The 23,118-nt window shown below is 39.2% G+C and overlaps 3 protein-coding genes across 3 annotated transcripts; 2 read left to right on the forward strand and 1 right to left on the reverse strand.

Moving 5' to 3' along the window:
• Positions 1–598: 598 nt before the first annotated feature.
• gnsb (glucosamine (N-acetyl)-6-sulfatase (Sanfilippo disease IIID), b) lies at positions 599–14,033 on the forward strand. The gene is made up of 13 exons (XM_079660703.1): positions 599–960; positions 2,430–2,489; positions 3,090–3,293; positions 4,028–4,093; positions 4,240–4,338; positions 9,406–9,573; positions 9,660–9,742; positions 10,270–10,388; positions 10,478–10,581; positions 10,674–10,775; positions 10,861–10,971; positions 11,412–11,522; positions 12,241–14,033. The coding sequence occupies exons 1-13, from the start codon at positions 781–783 to the stop codon at positions 12,388–12,390; spliced, it is 1,557 nt and encodes a 518-aa protein (XP_079516829.1). The 5' UTR covers positions 599–780; the 3' UTR covers positions 12,391–14,033.
• Positions 14,034–14,465: 432 nt separating this feature from the next.
• On the reverse strand, positions 14,466–16,456 carry mrps24 (mitochondrial ribosomal protein S24). The gene is made up of 4 exons (XM_079660713.1): positions 16,227–16,456; positions 15,378–15,455; positions 15,172–15,283; positions 14,466–14,956 (listed from the first exon to the last, which is right to left on the reverse strand). The coding sequence occupies exons 1-4, from the start codon at positions 16,266–16,268 to the stop codon at positions 14,673–14,675; spliced, it is 516 nt and encodes a 171-aa protein (XP_079516839.1). The 5' UTR covers positions 16,269–16,456; the 3' UTR covers positions 14,466–14,672.
• Positions 16,457–16,722: 266 nt separating this feature from the next.
• On the forward strand, positions 16,723–20,510 carry nudcd3 (NudC domain containing 3). The gene is made up of 6 exons (XM_079660708.1): positions 16,723–17,058; positions 17,554–17,870; positions 18,508–18,640; positions 18,738–18,881; positions 18,966–19,154; positions 20,142–20,510. Exons 1-6 carry the CDS (start codon positions 16,861–16,863, stop codon positions 20,250–20,252), a joined length of 1,092 nt encoding a protein of 363 aa, XP_079516834.1. The 5' UTR covers positions 16,723–16,860; the 3' UTR covers positions 20,253–20,510.
• The last annotated feature ends 2,608 nt before the right edge of the window (positions 20,511–23,118 follow it).

Below are 23,118 nucleotides of genomic sequence, written 5' to 3' on the forward strand. Positions count from 1 at the left end.
ATATTGATATTAGACAGATTATATTATATATCTTTGAAGTTATTTATGTGCAGTCACCATTACATCATTTTCAAACTGAAATGCTAAGTAAAATAAAAAACATTTCATAGCAACATATAATATTGCATACACAATATTATTATATTGTGCATTTAGATGCTACATTACATATTTATATAATAAAATGTAATACTATAAAAATGAATTAGTTAGTATATTTGTAGTAAGAGCTTACTTAATTAAGTTTAATAAAGTTGAATTTAATACATTTGGAAATATTTTAATAAATATGTTTTCTATATCAGATGTAATACAATATCATATAATGCAATATAATATTATTATGATTAACAACGTTTTAAAAAAATATATTTTTAAAACTTGATTTTAAAATGATACAATGTTTGATATTAAAAATAATAATTAATAATAAATACAACAAACATCTATGTATGTCATTAAATTGGATTATTGTGCCGATAGTAATAAAGTATGCCTCGGTTAGTAAAAAGCAAAAGTTAATAAGGAAGTTTGTAGTTTATAAGTAGTATAAATTCCATGCTGTACAATGTGTTCTCGGTCTTTACTCCTCCCCTTCTAAGTGTGATCATATGACCACCAAGAACTCGACTCCACTTCCTCAAACTGCCAGCCTGCACACACTCAGCCAACAACACACACACCCTCCCCCTGTCCCTGACCAGGAAACGAAACCGAGCTCCAGCTCAACACCGGCGTGTGTGAGTGTGTGTAGCCAAGGCCCGGTGCTGCTGTGGCCTAATGGCAGCTTTGAGGAGCGGACCAGGAGCGACAGGACCCCGGCGGAGAGGACTCCCTGCAGCGGCCACCCTCCTCACGGTGCTCCTCACCTGCTGCGTCAGGTGCTCTGCACAGACCGACAAACCGAGCAACATCATCCTCATCCTCGCCGATGATCAGGATGTTCATCTGGGGGGGATGGTGAGTTGACCCGCTTAAAAAAATCACATGTTTTCATTACTTGATCATAAAGAAACGTAGTAACTTCTGATGCAAGCTCCTACCGATAAATACACACATGTACGTGAGTTTATAGTAAGGTAGCATTGAATTTTGACTCATCTTATCATGCTTTATGGTGTTTGTATCGCCTAATTGTTCGTATAATTCAGATACAGTCCTTTGAAGCTTGGTTGTGAAAGTCTACTGCCCTCTCATCTGCTGTGCTGTCAGCTGTAATGCAGGAAGCTCTTTTGACTCCTGAAAGTCCATTATTAACATAGTTAAGAGACATACGATTAATGATAACAATTGCAAGGTAGTACACAACTTGTTGGATACACACGAGGAATATAAGCACCCCAAACAGAGCAGGGACTAGCTACAAACTTGCAAATACAGGTACAAGTACGTTTTAAACTAAAAGGTAACTAGAGACCATGTTGTGATGGTCTGCAGCAATGCCAAAATGGGGCCAGGGTTGTAAAGGAGAGGGGGCGGGGGGGAGTCCCCTCTACCCCCCTTCCCCCCCTTTATTTGTGGCGCCCTTGTACGAAAAACTCCCATCTTCAAAATTGGCCTTCATTTTAATCTCATTTTGACATCTGTAGAGTTTGATGAGTGCATCTTGCAAGATTTTGACACTAACTCTGTGACATAGTCATTCCATGAACAGACAGACAGAATATAAACACCTCTTAAAGTACTCAAAACTGCTTCTGTGGTAGCAGTTGATTTCGGAGGAGCATGATGGTCATGATGAAACACATGCAGACTCACAAGGTGAAACACTGCCACCCCCACACTGTTGCGCAGTGAGTAGACTAAGAGTCCAGAGCAATGCTAGCTGCTCTGTGCTACTCTTCTTAAAGTGGCAATAGATCACTTTTCAACTCCTCCCACCTCTAGCGTTTCTAGAGGTGCAAAAACCTAATCCCTTTTCTCAGAGCCCACAGAACCACAGTTCACAGTTCTTCTACCAACTCCCTGTGGTCTCTTCTCTTGCATCGTTTTCAATTAACGGACACAACCACTTAGCTTTTGGCTAATTAATAATGTTGATGATGATATTGTACCTTTTTAGGAACTTTCCAAGTGCTAGCTACTTTCATTGAAAGCGTTGGCGAGAATGCACAGGAAACACTGCATTTAGTTTTCCGATGGCTGAATATGTATAGATCACGCCTATTAGGGCTGAAGCGATCGCTAAATTATGATTTGGGTCGCTTTTTCAAGCATAAATGACAATACCTTTTCTGATTCCAGCTGCTAAGTTGTGAGGATTTTGCCGCCTTTCATTTTGTGTTCTGGGAAACTGTGATTGGCATTTTTCTCGATTAGAATGATCACCAACTTTTGGTATTACTTTTAGATCAAATGTATGCTCTTATGAAATGGTAGGAGTCATGTCACTTGTCTAATTCTGAATCTGATTTGTTTCCGTTTTGCAGACCCCCATGAAGAAAACTAAAGCCTTAATAGGAGAAGCAGGAGCAACATTTGTGAATGCTGTGAGTACGTCTTCTACATTTACCCAGTGGTGGAAAGTAAATGAATGCAAATCCATTCATTTACTTTAAGTATTTAAGAACTGCACTAAAGTATCCAATATTTCACAAAGAAGCATATATTACATAAAACTCATAAATCTGAAAAAAATGAGTTTATTGTCCTTTAAAAAAATATTATGACCCCTCAAGTTAATCTGCTGACCCTTTGCAGGTCCACAACCCCTATGTAAGCTAGCTAACTGTTGGCAGAGACTAAAACTAACTCCAACTTGAGTAGCTGAAATACTAAAATACTGCTCTATCATTAATGCATCACAATTTCTTTCTAATATCAGTCAAATATCACAGGATATATTTTATATTATATTATATTTTAGTACTTTTTCTTCGATACACACTTGGAGTACATTTTGTACTAAAGGGCCTACATCCTTTTTTCAGTCCCCTTTGATTTCACATGTTTTACAATGTGGAAACTGAACACATCCTTCTCTCCCCGGTCATGCTTCTCTGTTGTCACCTTTCCCCTCCCCTCTGTTTCCCCTTCTTCTCCTTCTTCTTCCTCCGTCACCGCTCTCGCTTCCTTCTTCTCCGCTGAAGTTCACCATCACGCCGCTGTGCTGTCCCAGCAGGAGCAGCATTCTGACCGGTCAGTACCCCCACAACCACGGGGTGAGGAACAACTCACTATCAGGGAACTGCTCCAGCATTCAGTGGCAGAAAGGCCCCGAGTCCACGGCCTTCCCAGTCTACCTCAACAAGCAGAAGTACCAGACGTTCTTCGCTGGGAAATATCTCAACCAGGTTTGACCACGTGTAAACTCGATAAGCTGTTCTGTGTTTAGTATATATGGTGGTTTTATGATTCAAGAAGAAGCTGTGCTAAAGCTTGACTGCTTGAAAATTATTTAAACTTGACCCAAATATATTCAAAAGTTATAAACATGTTATTTAAATGTTTCCCATTTTAAAAGATAATTTTAACCAAATTACACAGACTAAAGCCATAGGAATAATGCTACCAAGCAGATGTTTAGCATGTTTAATGTTGAACATTAAAAGTATTGGACAAATTCCGTACAAAAACAGAAAAGTGAACCATATGGTGGCTCAAAAATACAAATTAATGGTTCTCCAATTCATTACAATTCTTCCTCAGGGGGACATGAGTGTCGGTAAAACATTTCATAGCTAGCAATCCCATAATGGTTGATATAATTCAGTCTGGAGTGGACAGGGTAATCCATAGACAAAGAATATACAATTCCTTAGAAAAAGTCAGTATAATACAACTTTTCTTACCTTTCAAATCTGAACTTGTTCATGAGTGTGTCTAGACATTTTTATTTTAAAAGAAAAAAAGATAGAAAACGCATGCCTTAAACAAAACAAAGATCATGACTTTTGGACATAATTATGCTTGACGATGACGATAATAACATTTGCCGCAAATCATGCTCTACCAAAGTGTTGCTTTGAATTCTTGTTACACACTTTCTAATGTGGCTTATTTAACTGTTTTTCTTTTCTGCCATCAGTATGGTAAAAAAGATGAAGGAGAGGTTGGTCATGTTCCACTGGGCTGGGACCAGTGGCATGCATTGGTGAGTATCACACACACACGCATGCACGCACGCACGCGCGCGCGCAAACACACACACACACGCGTAAACACACACACACGTAAACACACACTATTACTGTATGTCGGAGTACTTCTGTTGTCACATGCATTGCTATATGTTTACAGGTGGGGAACTCGCAGTACTACAACTACACACTGTCAGTCAACGGCAAAGAGGAAAAGCATGCAGACAGTTATGAACAGGACTACTTCACCGACCTGATCGTAAGTACTGAGTGCAATGACTTGTGCATGAACCCGGTCTGTGATCAGCACTATTTCATGCATTGAGACATCTATAGGGACAATTATGTAAGGATTTCTAGGAAGAAAAAAAGAGTGTTCACCTAAAAACTGTCTGAATCAGCTGATGTCTCATAAATACAACATGTGTCTAAAGAGTGTCTGCCAGTCAGCAGTGTTGAAGGTTAATCATCAACAACTAGATTGTGTACTAAAACTGCAAGAAAAACAAGCTAATATCATTTTTTTATTTTGTATTTAACGTAATTTAAGTATTTATATTTGTCAGTGGTTGATTGAAGATGTTTGGCTTCTTCGTTGTTTTCCTTCAAATGCATGTCGTCTTGTTTCGTGGTGTCATGCTGCTGCTTGTCACCCACATCAGGTGACAGATGAGTTTTCTGCAGCTGTTGACCTATTCTGCTGTAAATATAGTTTACGAGGAGCTGTACTTCCCTTGTCACTTGCTGTTCTATTGTTTGTTCTTAAGTTCATGGTACGCCTTTGAGTATCACAATTCCATAAAGTTTGGGGACTTCCCGGCAACAGATTGGTTTGTTTTTTCGGTGAAAGCAAGACTCATTTATATTCCTAAGTGTTTTGTGGCATTAGGTTTTTGGTTGTCCCATTTTATGCTGTATCTAAAAGAAAAAGAAAACGAGGTAATTTTGGCATAAACCAATTACACTGAAGAGGAAATTGATCAATATCTTCGTGTTTCGTATGGGATTTGAGCACGACTTAAAGACTATTATATACAATTCCTGATCATGAACTAAAAATAAATAAATCAGCTCCAAATCATGAAGAAAACCAACCATCTAATCAGTGACAACCAGTTTATAAGTCACCATGAGACCTGAGAGATCTGGATGGTTCATAATTTAGCAGTAGGTCAGAAATGTATTTTGGGCCTAAACCATTCAAAGCTTTATAAACCAGCAGCAGTATTTTGAAATCAATTATTTGACACACAGGAAGCCAGTGTAAAGACTTCAGAAAAGGAGTGATGTGATCCACTTTCTTAGTGTTGGTAAGGACTCGAGCAGCAGTGTTCTGAATTAGCTGCAGCTTTCTAATAGATCTTTTAGTGAGACCTGTAAAGACACTATTACAGTAGTCCAGTCTACTGAAGATAAAAGCATGGACAAGTTTTTCCAAATCCTGCTGTGACATTGGTATTTTAATCCTAGATATATTCTTAAGGGGATAGTAGGCTGATTTAGTAACTGTTTTAAAACCTGTTGAGCCCCACGGACTCAAAGGGGCCGAAACCACAACACCTGCAAGCAACAGTGTCTGAGGGCTTCTTAAGATTTAATAAACTATGAATGTTTCATATCCTTGTAACGGGAAGAAACTCAGCTAACTGATGATATGAGAAACAAAAACAGACATCAAAACACGTGGCATTAGGTAGCAAACACAGCACATTTCTTACCTTAGCTGTTATTCTGATCAAAAGTTGTCTTCAATGGCATTAAAACGATAAAAACGCTGCTGAAGGTTCACCCATAGGTTAATCCAATGTGTCTGTCACTTTGTAATGATTTCTGATAATCCATCAGCAATAAACCTAGTTTTAAGTTTTCAGATTTCAGAGCGTAAGATTTGGGCAAACTGCGTGCGCATAGCTCTCATTTCTCAATGGTAATGTGTGTGTGTATGTGGAAATTCCCCTTCGATTCTATTGGCTCTAACGGTTCAAAAGAGTGTCAATCATCAAAATCGACCAATGGGTTCCAGAGAAACGGCAAATATGCCCATTTCCACCCAAATGACCCCAGAGGTGGAGTTTTTTTTGTTAAACCTCTCTAAAAAGGTCAAATGTCACTTGTTTTGCATCAATCTTGATACAGGGTACTTATTATATGTTGTACTCTGGATTCCTAAAGCTTTTAGTCTACTAACCCATCATCCAAGGGTGGTTTTCGCTATAAGTAAAAAATAGTTTTTGGACGGACACTATCATTTACATTTTTTTTACTATGTTCAATCTGAATTTTCTTTAAAATAAAAAACATCTATATTGATTCTGAGTTTTCTACATCCGACTCACAGGTTTATCATTACTTTGAGATAAAAGGTTATTAATTTTCCCCTTTTTAGAAGTGTAGTTATGGTCATTTGTTCTGGAAATGTCCTTTTCGAGCCTGAGACCTGAAAAACAGGCTTGGGGCTTAACAGGTTAATGTGAATGTTGAAACTCAGGTCAGAGTCCATGACTACACCTAGATTTCTGGCTTTATCTGTTGTTTAAAACATTGCAGACTGAAGCTCAGCACTAACTTTTATACGTTCTGCCTTGGCTCCAAAAACCATTACCTCAGTTTTATCTTTTTTTAATTGGAGAAAGTTCTGACACATCCAGTCATTGATTTGTCAATGCACTTACTCAGTGTTTGAATTGGGGTATAGTCTCTTGGTGAAATCGTTATGTAAATGTGGGTGTCATCCGCATAGCTATGGTAACTTATTTTGCAGTTTTTCATTATCTGGGCCAGTGGTAGCATGTAGATGTTAAAGAGAAGAGGCCCCAAAGATGGAGCCTTGAGGAACCCTACATGTCATATTTGGCAACTCGGATGTGTATTTACCTATAGAAACAACGTTTTTTCTGTCCTTTAAGTAGGATTCAAACCAATTTAGAACTGTTGCCGAAAGTCCCACCCGGTTTTCCAGTCGGTCTAGTAATATGTTGTGGTCAACAGTGTCAAACGCAGCACTGAGATCTGATAATACTAACACTGAAGTTCTGCCACTGTCTTTGTTGGATATAATTGAAGACCTTTACAAGAGCAGTTTCAGTGCTGTGGTTTGGATGAAAGCCTGACTGGAACACATCGAAATAGTTATTTAAATGCAAGTAATCACTCAACTGTTGAAAAACTACTTTTTCAATGGTTTTACCTAGAAATGGGAGGTTTGATATGGGCCTGTAATTGTTCATTACTGAAGCATCTAGATTATTCTTTTTCAAGAGCGGTTTAATGACTGCCGTTTTTAGGGCCTGTGGAAACACACCTGAGTGAAGAGATTTGTTTACTATATGAAGTAGATCGTAGGCCATGCTATGAAAAACATTTTTGGAAAATCCTGTAGGAATAATATCAAGGCAGCAGGAGGAGGATTTCAGAAGTTCAATAATGTCCTCTAGGTTTTTATCATTAATCTGTTGGAATTGTGTCATGGTGTTTGAAATTTATTTTAAGTGGACACAGGGACAAAACATTTGCTGTACCTGATACAGAGGCACTTGTCAGTGAAAAAGGAGGCAAATTCATTGCAGGCCCTGGTGGATAGAAATTCAGAGGCTACTGACACTGGGGGGTTTGTTAGTCTGTCAACGGTAGCAAACAAGGCACGTGCGTTGTTTTTGTTTTTGGCAATGATGTCAGAGAAGAAAGACTGTCGTGCAATTTTCAATTCCAAATTATAAAAGCCAAGTTTCTCTTTGTAGATTTCAAAATGAACCTGGAGATTTGTTTTTCGCCACCTGCGTTCAGCTTTTCGACACTCTCTTTTTTCTGTTTTCATGGTTATGGCCTTTCTCCATGGAGATATTTTCCTGCCAGTCACTTCCTTTATCTTAGTTGGAGCAATGGCAAAATTCAATTGAATTAAAATGATCTACTAGCTCATTTACTGAGAAGTTAGCAGGGGCAAGTGTGGAAGAAAAATTCTGAGTAAAAATGTCCCTAGTATTTTCAGTTAAATATCGCTTTGTGGTTACCTCTTTTTAAACATTTTTGTGAACAGGCTCTCAAAGAAAACACAGGAATGATCAGAGAGTGCAACATCAGTAACCACAACCTTAGAGATATTCAGACACTTTGAGATAATTAAGTCCAGTGTGCCCCTTATTGTGCGTGGGCTCCGTCACATGCTGAGTCAGTCCATAGTTATCAAGAACACAAAACAGTTCTTTAGCCCCTCTGTCCTGGGGGTTGTCAACATGGATGTTAAAATCATCAACAGTTGTTCAATCCAAGTTTCCGTTAAAAACATAAAATCGAGATTGTGATCATTGATTAAAAACGTTTTTCCTGCCAAAGACCTGACATTTAATAAAAGCTAGTTTAAGTTTGTTAAATCTGTCAGATTTTTTGTGATGAGCTGTGGCTGACATGGAATCACTGCTAAATTTGATAAACTCACACAAACGTTTGAGCGCTTCCTGTTTATAAGCTGATTCACCGCTCTCAATCTATTACCTATCAACACAGATATCGGCAAAGCTACTGGCAGGCAGGGCCCCGGCATGTCCTGGAAAGAGTTGAGAGTGCCATACGCCCTTGAGCCTGGACCCAGCACATATCAGTTAGAGTTTGCTGCGTTTTGTACACACATATTCTTATCAGGCTTCGGAGACCGCAGATGCTGTATTGAAGGGGGGGAGGTGGTTGACGTAGGCACGGTGATGAAGACGGCGGAGATGGTGCGTGTCTCTGCTTCGGTGATTGTGGTGGACGTCGTTGAGGGGCGGGGGTAAAGGACATGCTGCCAACCCTGCGTATCGCCTTCATGCAGTCATTGAACTCCAGGAAGGAGTTGGTGCCAACCCTCTGTATCTCCTTCATGTGGTCGAACTCCAGGAGGGTGGACGAGGGTGAACGGAGAGTAGAGAGAGCTGGGGGGTGAAGGAAGAGTATCCTCAAAGGTAATAGGGGGGGTGAAGGGCGGTGGAAACTCCTCCATTTGTCCAATAAGCATCTAAAGTTTTCTTCAGCAGTGAAAGGCCGTATTTAAATCACAGTCTGTGCCTTTGAGCATCAGTCACATGACTCCCATCTAATAACATGTGTTTAGCAGCTTCTGACCAGCTCTATTACATATCCTGTGCTTATAATGACTCTCAGATGCAGCATCAACCCTCCCGGTTTTCACCTCTTCCAGTTTATTTTCTACCAATTTATACACTAACAGTGTTTATTTCCCGATATTTGATCCAGGTTATAACAGACTAAGTGGCTGTTTCCGTGTTAGTATCTCCATATGTGTTTTTAATAAGTTGTGTATTCAGTCCCTGCTTATTTCTCCTCGATACAGACGAACCGGTCGCTTCACTTCCTGGATGACAGGAGCCCTCAGCATCCCTTCTTCATGATGCTTTCCCCCCCCGCGCCTCACTCCCCCTGGACGGCAGCCCCGCAGTACCAGAAGGAGTTCAGCGACGTTAAAGCTCCTCGAGGCGGGAGCTTTGACAAACCAGGGAAGGTATGTTCAAGATGATCTAATATTTGTTGATATATATGACAGTTTTTTATGTTATTTACAAATCTATATGTTTCTTTGTGCTTCAGGACAAACACTGGCTGCTGCGTCAGCCTCTCAGCCCCATGCCCAAAACCTCCCTCACCTTCCTGGATAATGCGTATAGGAAGAGGTACTGCCAGACAAATCTGATTCAGACTGAAAGTTGTGTTTAAATGAATATGTATGATGTCATATTTGGCATCACAGTTTCCTTACTATAAGTCTTTATTTAGTTTGTTTTTCCTTGAATATTTTTCACATTTGAGAATGTTTTTTCACTGATTAGAATCAAAGAAAGGGATTGGGACCTACTTTGTTGTTCTGCAAAACCATTCATACAGTATATAATTGACATTTTCAATAAGAAAAATACATTGACCAAAAATACTGAAAAGGAAATTACTTTTAGGTTGTTATTTAAACAATTAAGAATTAACACGTCATAGTATGTACATTGTAATGTCCTTTATATTTATTTAATTTGTACTCTTATTTCAATTGTAATTATTTTCTGGACATCAACCTACGTAACCTTGTATATCACGCTACATTTCACTGCACAGTGCAAATATTCTATATTTAATATTTATCCTTTATATCAGAGCACATTACCAAACTGTAGACTTTAAACAATGTAAATAATGATCTCTCCTTCAGGTGGCAGACCCTGTTATCTGTGGACGACATGGTGGAGCTGCTGGTGAAGAAACTTGAAAGCATAAAGGAACTGGACAACACCTACATCATCTACACCTCTGATAACGGATACCACACAGGTGAGAGCCCCTCCTCTGGTACTCAGATACATATATACTCTGTACTTCCTGTCTGTGTGCTGCCTCACAGTAATCTCCACTGTTCACAGGTCAGTTCTCTTTGCCCATTGACAAGAGACAGCTGTATGAATTTGACATTCGGGTCCCACTCATCGTCCGAGGTCCTGGCATCAAACCCAACCAGACACTGCAGGTCTGACACACATTTACACGCATGTTTTTCTTTGCATCTGTTAATCCATAGTATTAGTTTGTCTTTTAATCATTTCTTTATGGCTCTTTCAGGCTCCAGTGCTGAATATTGACCTGGCTCCCACCATTCTGGACATATCTGGTGTCAACCTGACAACTCTGAATGTGGATGGGCAGTCGTTCCTCTCTCAGATGGTCAGCTTCTTCTTTAAATGTTTTTCTAAATGTCATTTGTTTCTCAAACTTAAATAACATCACCTAATAATTCTCTGCCTGTTAGGCCCCAACGCTGCGTAATGGCACTGCACGCCCCTTTTTCCTTGTTGAATACACCGGAGAAGGACATGAAAAAACTGACCCTGAATGTCCTAAACTGGGCCCTGGACTTTCTGTGAGTATATACAGCAAGAAAAGACTGTAACGTTTAACGAATAATTATAGGATATCAATACGCAAATTGTTGGTTAATTGTTAAAGTCCTTTTATCCAGCAGAAATGCATGATTATCTTCACACAAGGTTTATTCAGTAGCATTTCTGGAGCTTTCAGACACATCTCATGATCTGAAAATGCTCAGAGGAAAGGAAATGTAACACCAAACACCTCAAACACCTGCGGGGGAGGCATGTGTGATATGACTGAAAGTTATACAGTTGCAACAATGCAGTTGTTTTGCTTAATAAAGTTGGGTTTAAATCACATGTTTGCGTATCAGAAGTTTGCATCACTACCCGCTGCAGTTGGCAGGAGTGTGTATGGTTTCAGCTTCCAAAAACGATAATGACAGTAATTCTAAGCTGCAGCGATGACTCATCACTTGATTTTCCTCAGCAATGTTTCCCGGACTGCGTGTGTGAAGACGCCTACAACAACACCTACGCCTGTGTCAGGACCCTCTACAAGGAACACGACCTGCAGTACTGCGAGTTCGCAGACAGTGAGGTAGCGTGAGACTTTGACACACATTCAGACAGTGGTGGACATTAACTCAATGACTGTTCTTAATAACCATTTGAGGTTCTTCATTTGATTATTTTCATTTTATGCTTCTTTACTCCTTTTTTTTCTAAAGAAAAATTGACAGCTTTAGCTCATTTTAATTATAATTGTTTTTGTATCCCCTTCCTGTCCTGTTAAAATCTATCTCCAGATATGCTGATTTTTAAAGTTTGTGATAAACTGAAAGAGGAAGGGTTTATTTATCTTCTACTTCTTAAACTAAATAAACTACCGTATATATTACCCTTATGCATAAGCTGGAAAATGCATCGTCATAAAGATAAAAAACTACATTTTTTCCGATCTCATGACAAGTTCTAAAAAGGGAGCATTGCCAGAAATCATTTGAGGATCTTATACAATAGTATGAATTGCTGGAGAAGGAGATTAAGCTACAGAACATAATATCAAAGAGTTTAAATGAGATAGCCTTTAGGTCCTACAGCAGTGAAATGCAACATACACTTGAATGCAGCATTTATATTAATCCAGAGACATCATATCTAATAGTATACTGCTTTTACTTTTCATCCTAAAAATACATTTCGCTACATACATTCAAGGTTTTGAATGCAGGAAATGAAGTATTTGCCCAGTGTGGTTTTTGTACTTTCATTAAAAAGGATCTGAATATCTCTTTCTTGTTCCTCTGTGTCCCCAGTCATTTGTAGAAGTTTACAACCTGACGTCAGACCCCCACCAGCTGGAGAACATCGTGAAGTCGGTGGACCCGGCCGTCCTGCAGGCGATGAACCAGCGGCTCATAAAGCTCCAGTCCTGTCAGGGCAACAGCTGCCGGGACGTCAAGTAAAGCAGAGTCAGCGCTCTGTCAAAGCTGCTTCGTGCCCTTAGTGGAAGACGGGTTGGTTCATCTGACCAAATTATACCACAAGTATGATAGCTGGATCAGGCTTTTTAATGACCATGTTTCTTGTGTTGTGACATGTCTTTGTAGGAAAAGCACTGGTGTTAATTATAAAAAGGAAGGATGGCTGGATTCTGCCAGTGCCTATTTCTTGGTTGGGAAGGAAAAAATTGTCCTTAAAGTAATATAAATAGTGCTTGCACAACTACAAGGGTTTTTTTGTACAGACCCTCCACAATAAAGCAAATTAGCATATTTCCCAAATGTTTCCTTTTAAATGTATTCCTAACACCTGTGTTTCTCTTACAATGGCATGCCAAAATGTGTGCTATGAAAATGTTCCGTCTGTTTTCCCGAGCTGTGCTCATACATCTCGCATTAAGTTTACTATATGTTATTTGAAGATAACTCCTTACCCAGTTTATATAGTGCAGATCTTCAGTCAGTCAGTCCTTCTTGTTCTGCATCTCTACGTATGAACTGAATAAAACGCTTTTTAATGATTTTTACCATTATTGAAGGTTCAAATGCCAAACTAAAATGTTTGTTCAAATGACACATAACCAAATATTCACTTGTACACTGTGGATGTCATGTATTCAATCATCTCTAAGGGAATAGTTTGATATGTTAGGAGTGGGAAATGAGAAGATTGATGCCACTCATATGTCCGTCTGTCCATAAAAAGCAGATGGTAAACTCACTTAGCACAATAAAGACATTTGGAAATAGGGGAAACAACTAGTCTGGTGCTGTTCAAAGGTAAACAAAATCCACCTAGCTGCGGCGTTATAGCTCACCAATCAAAATTTCATATTGTTTGGTTAATTCAGATAGAAACTGGGTAGAAATAACAAATTGCAACTTTATCAAGGAATGCGGGACTGTTTCTTGAGTCCCTGAATTTTGCTTGGAAGGAAATAGACCAACTGAAAAAAAATAAAATAAAACTACTATTTGTCGTTTTGACAGGTCAGTTTGTGTATAAATTAAACAAACAATTTTAAACTTTAATGGTCATGCTACATTTATTTGGTTACCTTTGCACAGAGCCACGCTTGCTGTTTCCAGTCCTTTTGCTGCTGGCTTTATCTTCACTTTTATCGTGAAGACCTTCAATTCAAACTCTTTGCAATATTACCTATGCATGGTAAAGCTCTTTTCTGAATTTTTTTTAACTCGTACTTTTATATCTATTCAGCAGTACTTGAGTTCTGACACAAAGGCTTTTTTAATTGGACATCGTGATGTGTTGGATTATTTCTCCTATTTGTGCCTCAGATTTAAAGACTTAACACCATTTTAGTTTTTCAGTCCTGATGTTTGTTTATTACAATATTTTATACTGTTATTAGTAACATTTTTATTGAGCCTTTTTAAACAGAAAGATGAAAAAAGGGCTGTGATACTTTTGAGATATGTTGAGAATGTTGTAATTGTGAGAAAGGGGAAATTGTACCTGGTACCATATGAAATGAACGCTTTGATCCTGTGTGCCTTGTGTTTGCACTGACGAGGCTCACGTGCCTTAAATGTGAATGTATTTGCAATGTGATTAAATTAAAAATAAATCAAAAGAAGCATTTAAATGAACTTGTTATGTGGATATTTCAAAGAGGTGTCACACAGCTAATAAAGTACAATTGACTATTCAGCATTTATAAGCACTGAAATATTAAATAAATACATATTGAACTATAATGTAGTTCTAATCATCTTTGAGGACATGTTAAGTGTCACTAATGATAAAATCTCATAAGACATTTTAAATTATTACTGTGTTTACCTACATTTTCATTTACTAAGTTTATACAGCAGCCTTGTATCTGCCTGCAACTACATTATAGTGTAATAAACCATTAAAAAACGTTTATATACCCTAATAACTGCTAAAAAGGGAGGGCCAATTGCTTTTGAATCCTACGTGGGGGAAATTAATGTAGAACATGCAACATGAACTTTTAACCAGGATGGCAGCTTTAAGTAACTGAGTCAGGATTTCTAGAAAGAGACATTGCAGATGAGTTTTTCAAGTATAGTTTTATTTTATCCGGAGTCACAAATACCTTGAAACTGAAATCCAATAAAAATTGATTAGTCAAGTTTAGATACACTGAGAAAAGATAAAGGAAACCAGAACAAAGTCACCATTTTATACAATAACAGAATCCAGTCGTTGTTGTTATATCGACAAGAAAAGAATGCAGCTTTAGCATGTCACATATCCATCAGAGGTACTTGTACACAGGTTTATCCTCCAGGGTCTGAATCTCTAACTTCACGGGGCATTTGTACAAGTGTGACAGTAGTGTCTCTGTATAGCCTATTAGGAAGTAAAACTTTGTTGCTGGTAATTTCTGTAGCATTAAAATGCACACTGTCAGCAGGTTGCCGCGCCTTTTGATCACAATTTCATTTGCCAGGCAGCCGTGGAAGGTCCCGAACATGAAGCGCCGGATGAAGACGTCCTCTATGGTCCTCTCAGCTGCACCCCCCTCTCCTTTCAGGTTACCTGGTAGTAGCGGCAAGGAGAGTAGTATTGAGATAGAAGCACTAAATCCAAAGTTAATCAATTAAGGTTTGTGGAAAAATGATGGATCAAAATCTTGATTTTAAAATTTGTAATAATTGAAAACATTTACAAGATATTAATTTTGGTCAGTCTGGAGTGAGGGAAACACCAGATCCAAGCTGTTAAATTGCTCTTTAAATTGTGGTTATACGTACTGGTGTGCTGCGACAGCCATCCTTTGCGGTGGCCGATGTAATGAGGGGGTAGTGCCTGGTCATAGGTCACAGGTTTGTCTCCTTTCCCCACTCGGATCCTAGCTGCATGATTCTTATAAGATAAAAGTAAAGGGAAAGAGTCAGTAAAAAAGACATGTTGAACAGACGTCAGCTTGTTAACTTGATGTCTGGAGTTCAGTGTTCACCTTGCAGCACACCGCGGTGACATGGAGGGCTCTGCTTCCAGACGGGCTGCATAATGAGCCAGACCTTGCCAAAGAGCTCTGCAGAGGAAACACCATGAGAGAAAAAAAAACATCAGATTTCTGCAACAAGTGCTGAGAACAGAAGGCTTTAATGGGTTTACCAAAGAGTATAAATTGGGCTTGTGAAATGATGAAATTCAGTTACATATCCCAGTTTACCCTAACTCATATCCACCCTTGATTAAGCCCAGTTGTGGAATTTAAAAAGTAACATTACTCAAGTAGCTACTGTGGTTAGTATGTAAGTAAGTTTCATCTACTCGTGTATTTCCATGTTATGTTACTTTATTATTCTACTCGACTACATCTCTACAAGGGAGATATTGGACTTTTTACTCCACTACATCCAACCAACAGAATACTAAGTAGTTTAAGTGTTTCCTAAAACATCTACAGCATGAATATGTAATACACATTAATGCAGCAGGAATATTCATCTAAAAGCATCATCTAATAGAGTACACTGTACGAATACAGTTATGTGAATGTATACGTCGTTTGTCCACCATAGATGTGTTAAAACATTAAGAATAATCTGGATAATTACAATGCAGACTGAATATGTGACACAGTAAATTAATAAATAGATCTTATAAAGAGTAAGGATATCCTTATCAAACGCTCTGACGAGATGACATACAGAAAGCTGTAAGCGGCTAGTACTTTAAACTGTTAGCTTGTAATGAACCCCCTCTCAAACTGTACAGCTGAATACAGCATAGCAAACCAATATGTTAAAATGTCAACATAAATAAGTATTTAAAAACAGATAAATATTAGTTTACTTACCAACAGCATCGCGCTCCGTGTGCTCAAGGACGCCGCCGCCATGTTTTTTGATTACCACAATGTTGGGACCCCAGAGAGCTAAGGATTATTACTCTTACTCTTAATATTCTGTTATAGCTTGAATATTGAAATAAAATTGCAACACTGCACTGATTATAAGTAATTGTTGAATGGTACATTTGCTATTTTCCCGGTAAACTATGCCTATACAGTGGAACTGTTTATCCGACAGTTAGGCAGCTGTTTCCAGCGGATGACTGTTGAGCTGTACTAACCGGATAGAGAAAAAATAAACCATTTGGACAACCTTTTGGTTGGAAAAAAAGCATTTTTAATCGTCATTAGTGATGTAAAGCATACACAGGACACTTACATATCTTTATATTTACGTTTCTCGGCTTTGTGTAATTAAATGTATCAAATTGTACGTGTTTGTGGAGATGGTGCACTTATTTTGAAAATACTTAACCGGAAGTGTTATTATTGTTCTGGATAGAGAACCAGGCGTTAAGAGGCGATTCTTACTTATTCATAAACTCATATTTGTGGACACAAGAAGTTTACAACTAGGTTATAACCCGCTGTTTTACTTATCTTTAAAGTCAGTGAACACGGTTATACAGTGAAAGCAGCGATGGCGTCGCCTCTGCAGATGACAGAGATGTACGACAACGCTCTGCTCGGGATCTTGCAGCACGTTGGAAACATTCAGGACTTTCTCCAGGTCTATTTTGGGTTTCTGTACCGCAAGACGGACTATTATCGCCTGTTGGCAGGTCCAAACGATAAGATGGGCTTCCCTCACGGCGTGGCGGAGAAGATGGTGCTCAAGGTGAAGTTAGTCAACAAACTGGTGTTTTCAGTGTCATGGCAACATGGCTATTTAACTCTTAAACCCCTCGCAACCAACACAAATCATTAAGTTAGATCACTGTTATACTAAATACATTTCCATAGTCTGCTTTTCTCTTACAGGATGTGTTGGTTTGAGGATTGTGAAATTGACAAATACATTGAGAGGTGTTTTTATTGTTTTGCCCATCTCATGTAAATCAATGAGGTTAGGCTAAATAACAGAAACACCAAAAACGAACCATTAAAACTTTGTTTAAGATAGTATTTATTTGCAGGACTGTTGTAATAGACTGCATTATAGTTTTAGCCTGGAGAAACTAATTAACTATAGATTTAAATATCAGGTTTAGATAAAGCTATTGTGCTTCAATGAGACAAGAGCCAGCTGTTTAGTTCCTCCTATCTGAATCAAGTTATAAAAACTAGTGAAATCCATGCCTTGACCTGTAATAATCTTTGATTTCCTCTTCAGACGTTTAAGAATTTTGAGAAGCTGGCAGATCAGGACAGAGAGAGGCAGCTGAGTGAGGTGCAGAGGAGAGAGCAGAGTCGATGTGTTCCTCCGGCACTTCAAGAGCTGGAGGTGGCAGAGGAGACCGTGGAGCAGAGCTCAGAGGAGGCACAGACGGAGAGCTCCCCTTCAGATGCTGTTGATGTTCCAGCTGCTGCCTCCTCCTCAGCGGCGACTGTGAGCCCCCAGCCCCACAGCAGCAGCAGCAGCAGCTCAGGTCCCAGCCAGCCAGCTAAGGGAGACCAGGCAGCTGCAGCCAGCACATCCTCAGCAGAAGGGTGAGCTTCTTTATCCTTAAAAGCTTCTATTCAGTCATTTGAACAATTTTATATTAGTACATCTCTGTACATGCACACTGTGTTGTCAGTATTATCTTCATGAGCTCTAAGTTTAAAGATGGGACACCTTTATGATTTTATCTGCCGACTGTCTACAGAAACTGACCCAGACTGGAACAGACCCGAGGCCATCAGTTTCCAACGCCCAAATCAGATTTAAAACTCAACAGTTGTAATTGAGTAATGCCAAAGTGTGACCACACAACCAGACTTTTTTCAGAACCAGGTCTTTCTTATAATAAGTCGACTTTCTATCACAGCGTTAGAGTATGAGACACATCGTCTAAAACGTTTGTGTGGCACACTGCGGCCAAGACTTAACGAACCCACATACCAAAATCCAGGTTGTATTCTTATGTCTGATAGAATCGTTTTTCAAACATATTGATATGACAAAAGTAAGAAGGATACAGAGTCATAATTGCCCAGCTGTAGTATAGGATAATCTGATAATAATCCTAATTGAATTCCAGTGAGTGTTTATGCATGTCAAATAAATGACAGGGGAGGAGCACAAGATATTTGACATATCATGGGTTATTAAATGATTGTTGTCTGTGTGTATTTTGTGTTTCAGGAGTCGGGACAAGTTGCAGGCCGACCCCGACACCTACAACGGGGCTGTGAGGGAAAACTACAGCTGGTCTCAGGACTACACCGACGTGGAGATCCGCGTGTTTGTGCCAAAGACGGTTTTAAAAGGCAAACAGGTAAACACAGTGTTTTCTACCTCCTGACATACCAGGAATTCCTCAATTATCATTCTACTGATTTCAGTTGTGAGTTTAACATGCTGTGTGTCGTCAGGTCAGAGTTAATCTGCTGGCCAGCAGCATGCAGGTGTGTGTGAGGGAGGGTGCCGAAGAAAAAACACTGATGGAGGGAGAGTTCACTCACAAGATCAACACTGAAAACTCTCTGTGGAGTCTGGAGCCTGGAAACTGTGTGGTCGTGAGTAAACACTCATACATGTTTACAGATTTGTATATTTTAAATGAACATCATTTCATTGACCTCATTGTTTTGGACCTCCAGCTGTCCCTCAGTAAGACATCAGAGGTTTGGTGGAGCGCAGTGCTGAAAGGAGAAGCCGAAATTGATATAAACCAAATCAACCGCGAGCGCTCCATGGCAACGGTTGATGAAGAGGAACACGCCGTTCTGGACCGACTTTCCTTCGACTACCATCAGAAGCTGCAGGGAAAACCACAGAGTCACGAAACGGTAAAGACCCAGCTCAATACAGCGATTCAAGCCATGGAAAAAAGCACATCTACTCATGAAATGTACTTAGAAACAGTTTAGACAAACTTGTTGCTACTTTATACTTATATATATTTATATATATAAGTATAAAGTAGGATATATATGTTATTGTTAACTAGGTTTCTTTGATCATTCAGAAACAGGTGGTTTTCCATACAACTTAATTTAGACATGTACGGTATATGTATTTATTTTAGCACTTTTCCAAGTGCTCAAATGGCTGTACATTACATATATCAGACATGTAATACATTGAACACTGTGGACAATAGCCTCAGGAGCAATTTAGAACCTGTGCTTCCCTGGTCCCCTGATCTGATGATCAGCAGACTAAACCACTGCGCAACATTGATTTGATTTAAAAGCAGTATTTTTTTGTGGAAGCCTCAAATGAATCCCCCCTGTAAGGGAAGCTTGCATGCTCCTCTCACACTGAGATCCAATAATATATTTTAACAATTCAAAATCACACACAATTATATTTCAAATTGAGTATCTCCCATCACTGAGTATGTTATGGTAATCATACCATTCCTCATTCCACATTATTTTTCACAAGCCGGAACTAATGCCGAAGGTCCTGGTCATTCATTCACAAATATTAGGTTTTTGTGTCTAAATTATTAATATGATTTAAATTCAAGTTAAACTGGAGATTAAAACTCTTAAAATCAACATGATTTTGATCTACTAGAATGAAGATGTTTCACTCTGTTGTTTTTTTTGTTGAAAATAATAAACACTCACGACTTGTACAGTAGTGAAAGCAACACATGGTATGAAATCAATGATAGAAATGTGCTCGCTGTCTGAATCAGCATTAATGTGTTTTTACGCTCAACATTTGCACGTCGAGCTGACTTACCCCTAGATGGCACTGTGGGTTTTGATAGCCTGAATGGTGCATACTGTATTTCACACATCTCCCTCCATGTCTCTCCACAGAAGGTGCATGACATGCTGAAGAAGGGCTGGGACGCTGAAGGCTCTCCGTTCAGGGGGCAGCAGTTCGACCCGTCCATGTTTGACATCCCGGCCAGCGCGGTGCAGTTCTGAAGCCCGGACAAAACTCAGCCAAATACGAACTAAATGCTAGTTTCTTTGCAAAGCTGGCTGTAGGAAAGTCAACATTTACCTGCTGCTCTGTTATATTCGTCCTCTGCTGGGAGAGCAGCACTGAAGCTGGTTCTGTTTGGAGTGGGAATACCGACGAGGACTTGTCATTTATCATACGCTGATTTGATGTTTTGTCAGAATTATATCTGATACATTTGTTACATGTTTTAATCTTTATTTAAAAAACGTTTCAGTGCCTATATGAGTGATTTTATTGAATTCCCATACCAATTTGCCGACAATGTTTAGCCTTTAGTCTTCTCTCAGTAGCCAGGTTAGCGTTCCAAATGTAGCGCACATTTTTACTTAATTTCAGAAAATCGGTAAAAGACCCAAAATCCACTGCTCATATTTAAATATTAGGAAATGATTCAATTGAGCAGCTGGTGTGTGAAAAAAACCTGGACACTCATAGGTCCGATGTTTTCAGAGTGTGTTTGTTGCATTTAGTTTTTACACCAAATGGAACACCTCTCCAACAATATAAACCAGGTTTTGGGCGTTTCAACAGAAGTTTCTGTAAGTACAAATAGAAATGTTTCATGAAAAAAGAAGAATGTAAACTGAGATCTTGTCCCTTGGTGAATCTGTTACTGTTCACCTGAAGACTTTAGCAAGGACTGATCTTTTTCACCTTCTCTTCATCTCATTACCGTTTCAGACTTTTCTTTTTTCTTCATATACAGTGGGGAAAAAAAGTATTTAGTCAGCCACCAATTGTGCAAGTTCTCCCACTTAAAAAGATGAGAGGCCTGTAATTTTCATCCTAAGTATACCTCAACTATGAGAGACAAAATGAGAAAAAGAAAATCACATTGTCTGATTTTTAAAGAATTGATTTGCAAATTATGGTGGAAAATAAGTATTTGGTCAATAACAAAAGTTCATCTCAATACTTTGTTATACACCCTTTGTTGGCAATGACAGAGGTCAAACGTTTTCTGTAAGGCTTCACAAGGTTTTCACACACTGTTGCTGGTATTTTGGCCCATTCCTCCATGCAGATCTCCTCTAGAGCAGTGATGTTTTGGGGCTGTCGCTGGGCAGCACGGACTTTCAACTCCCTCCAAAGATTTTCTATGGGGTTGAGATCTGGAGACTGGCTAGGCCACTCCAGGACCTTGAAATGCTTCTTACGAAGCCACTCCTTCGTTGCCCGGGCGGTGTGTTTGGGATCATTGTCATGCTGAAAGACCCAGCCACGTTTAATCTTCAATGCCCTTGATGATGGAAGGAGGTTGTCACTCAAAATCTCACGATACATGGCCCCATTCATTATTTCCTTTACTCGGATCAGTCGTCCTGGTCCCTTTGCAGAAAAACAGCCCCAAAGCATGATGTTTCCACCCCCATGTTTAACAGTAGGTATGGTGTTCTTTGGATGCAACTCAGCATTCTTTCTCCTCCAAACACGTCTAGTTGAGTTTTTACCAAAAAGTTCTATTTTGGTTTCATCTGACCATATGACATTCTCCCAATCCTCTTCTGGATCATCTAAATGCTCTCTAGCAAACTTCAGACGGGCCTGGACATGTACTGGCTTAAGCAGGGGGACACGTGTGGCACTGCAGGATTTGAGTCCCTGGCGGCCTAGTGTGTTACTGATGCCTTTGTTACTTTGGTCCCAGCTCTCTGCAGGTCATTGACTAGGTCCCCCCGTGTGGTTCTGGGATTTTTGCTCACCATTCTTGTGATCATTTTGACCCCACGGGGTGAGATCTTGAGTGGAGCCCCAGATCAAGGGAGATTATCAGTGGTCTTGTATGTCTTCCATTTTCTAATAATTGCTCCCACAGTTGATTTCTTCACACCAAGCTGCTTACCTATTGCAGATTCAGTCTTCCCAGCCTGGTGCAGGTCTACAATTTTGTTTCTGGTGTCCTTTGACAGCTCTTTGGTCTTGGCCATAGTGGAGTTTGGAGTTTGACTGTTTGAGGTTGTGGACAGGTGTCTTTTATACTGTTAACGAGTTCAAACAGGTGCCATTAATACAGTTAAAAAGTGGAGGACAGAGGAGGCTCTTAAAGAAGAAGTTACAGGTCTGTGAGAGACAGAAATCTTGTTTGTTTGTAGGTGACCAAATACTTATTTTCCACCATAATTTGCAAAGAAATTCTTTAAAAATCAGACAATCTGATTTTCTGGATTTTTTTTTTCTCATTTTGTCTCTCATAGTTAAGGTATACCTAGGATGAAAATTACAGGCCTCTCTCATCTTTTTAAGTGGGAGAACTTGCACAATTGGTGGCTGACTAAATACTTTTTTGCCCCACTGTAAGTCTATGGTGTTGTACATTAAGAAAAGAATAGCAGATATTACAATATGGAAAACGACTGTCTTTCCCACAAGTTATTATCCAGTTATTTGACTGGATAATTTTTCACTGGATTACCTGACTCATAACCAAAGAAAAAACATTTGCCAAATAAAACCCTCATTCATTTCATTTAGCAAGTGTTAAATGTTTTCTAAAGTAGACTCCAATCATAGGTATTCTGCCCATTTTGATTATCTGACCTCGTACAATGACTATTTTCCTTTGCACATCTTTCTTTTTCTTTCATGGAGTCTGACCACTCTCTTTAACGCATCAATTTGTTCCTTCTCACTTTGGAAACTGAGCTTGATATAAAGATTCTCCCAGCATCACTCGGTTCAAGGTAAATCAATGCTTTTAGCTTTTTTGATTCCAGTCGTCTTCTGCATCCCTCTAATTTAACTCTGGATAGTGCTATGCCTTCACAATTACATTTGTGTATTATCTATCATCCATCTTTCCACTTTCCACATGGAAAGAATGAGTTG

The sequence above is a fragment of the Notothenia rossii genome, assembly GCF_949606895.1.
Source record: "Notothenia rossii genome assembly, chromosome: 11".
Lineage (NCBI taxonomy): Eukaryota > Metazoa > Chordata > Actinopteri > Perciformes > Nototheniidae > Notothenia > Notothenia rossii.

Excerpts from the sequence above, each read along its gene's own strand:
- mrps24 (XM_079660713.1), bottom strand. The coding sequence starts at position 16,268 with ATGGCGGCGGCGTCCTTGAGCACACGGAGCGCGATGCTGTTG. Across the intron at positions 15,456-16,226 it reads CACGGAGCGCGATGCTGTTG|AGCTCTTTGGCAAGGTCTGG; the intron begins GTAAGTAAACTA and ends TTTCCTCTGCAG. Across the intron at positions 15,284-15,377 it reads TCACCGCGGTGTGCTGCAAG|AATCATGCAGCTAGGATCCG; the intron begins GTGAACACTGAA and ends TTATCTTATAAG.
- nudcd3 (XM_079660708.1), top strand. The coding sequence starts at position 16,861 with ATGGCGTCGCCTCTGCAGATGACAGAGATGTACGACAACGCTCTGCTC. Across the intron at positions 17,871-18,507 it reads AGCACATCCTCAGCAGAAGG|GAGTCGGGACAAGTTGCAGG; the intron begins GTGAGCTTCTTT and ends TTTGTGTTTCAG. Across the intron at positions 18,882-18,965 it reads AGCCTGGAAACTGTGTGGTC|CTGTCCCTCAGTAAGACATC; the intron begins GTGAGTAAACAC and ends TTGGACCTCCAG.
- gnsb (XM_079660703.1), top strand. The coding sequence starts at position 781 with ATGGCAGCTTTGAGGAGCGGACCAGGAGCGACAGGACCCCGGCGGAGA. Across the intron at positions 9,574-9,659 it reads GCTTTGACAAACCAGGGAAG|GACAAACACTGGCTGCTGCG; the intron begins GTATGTTCAAGA and ends TTTGTGCTTCAG. Across the intron at positions 10,776-10,860 it reads AGTCGTTCCTCTCTCAGATG|GCCCCAACGCTGCGTAATGG; the intron begins GTCAGCTTCTTC and ends TCTGCCTGTTAG.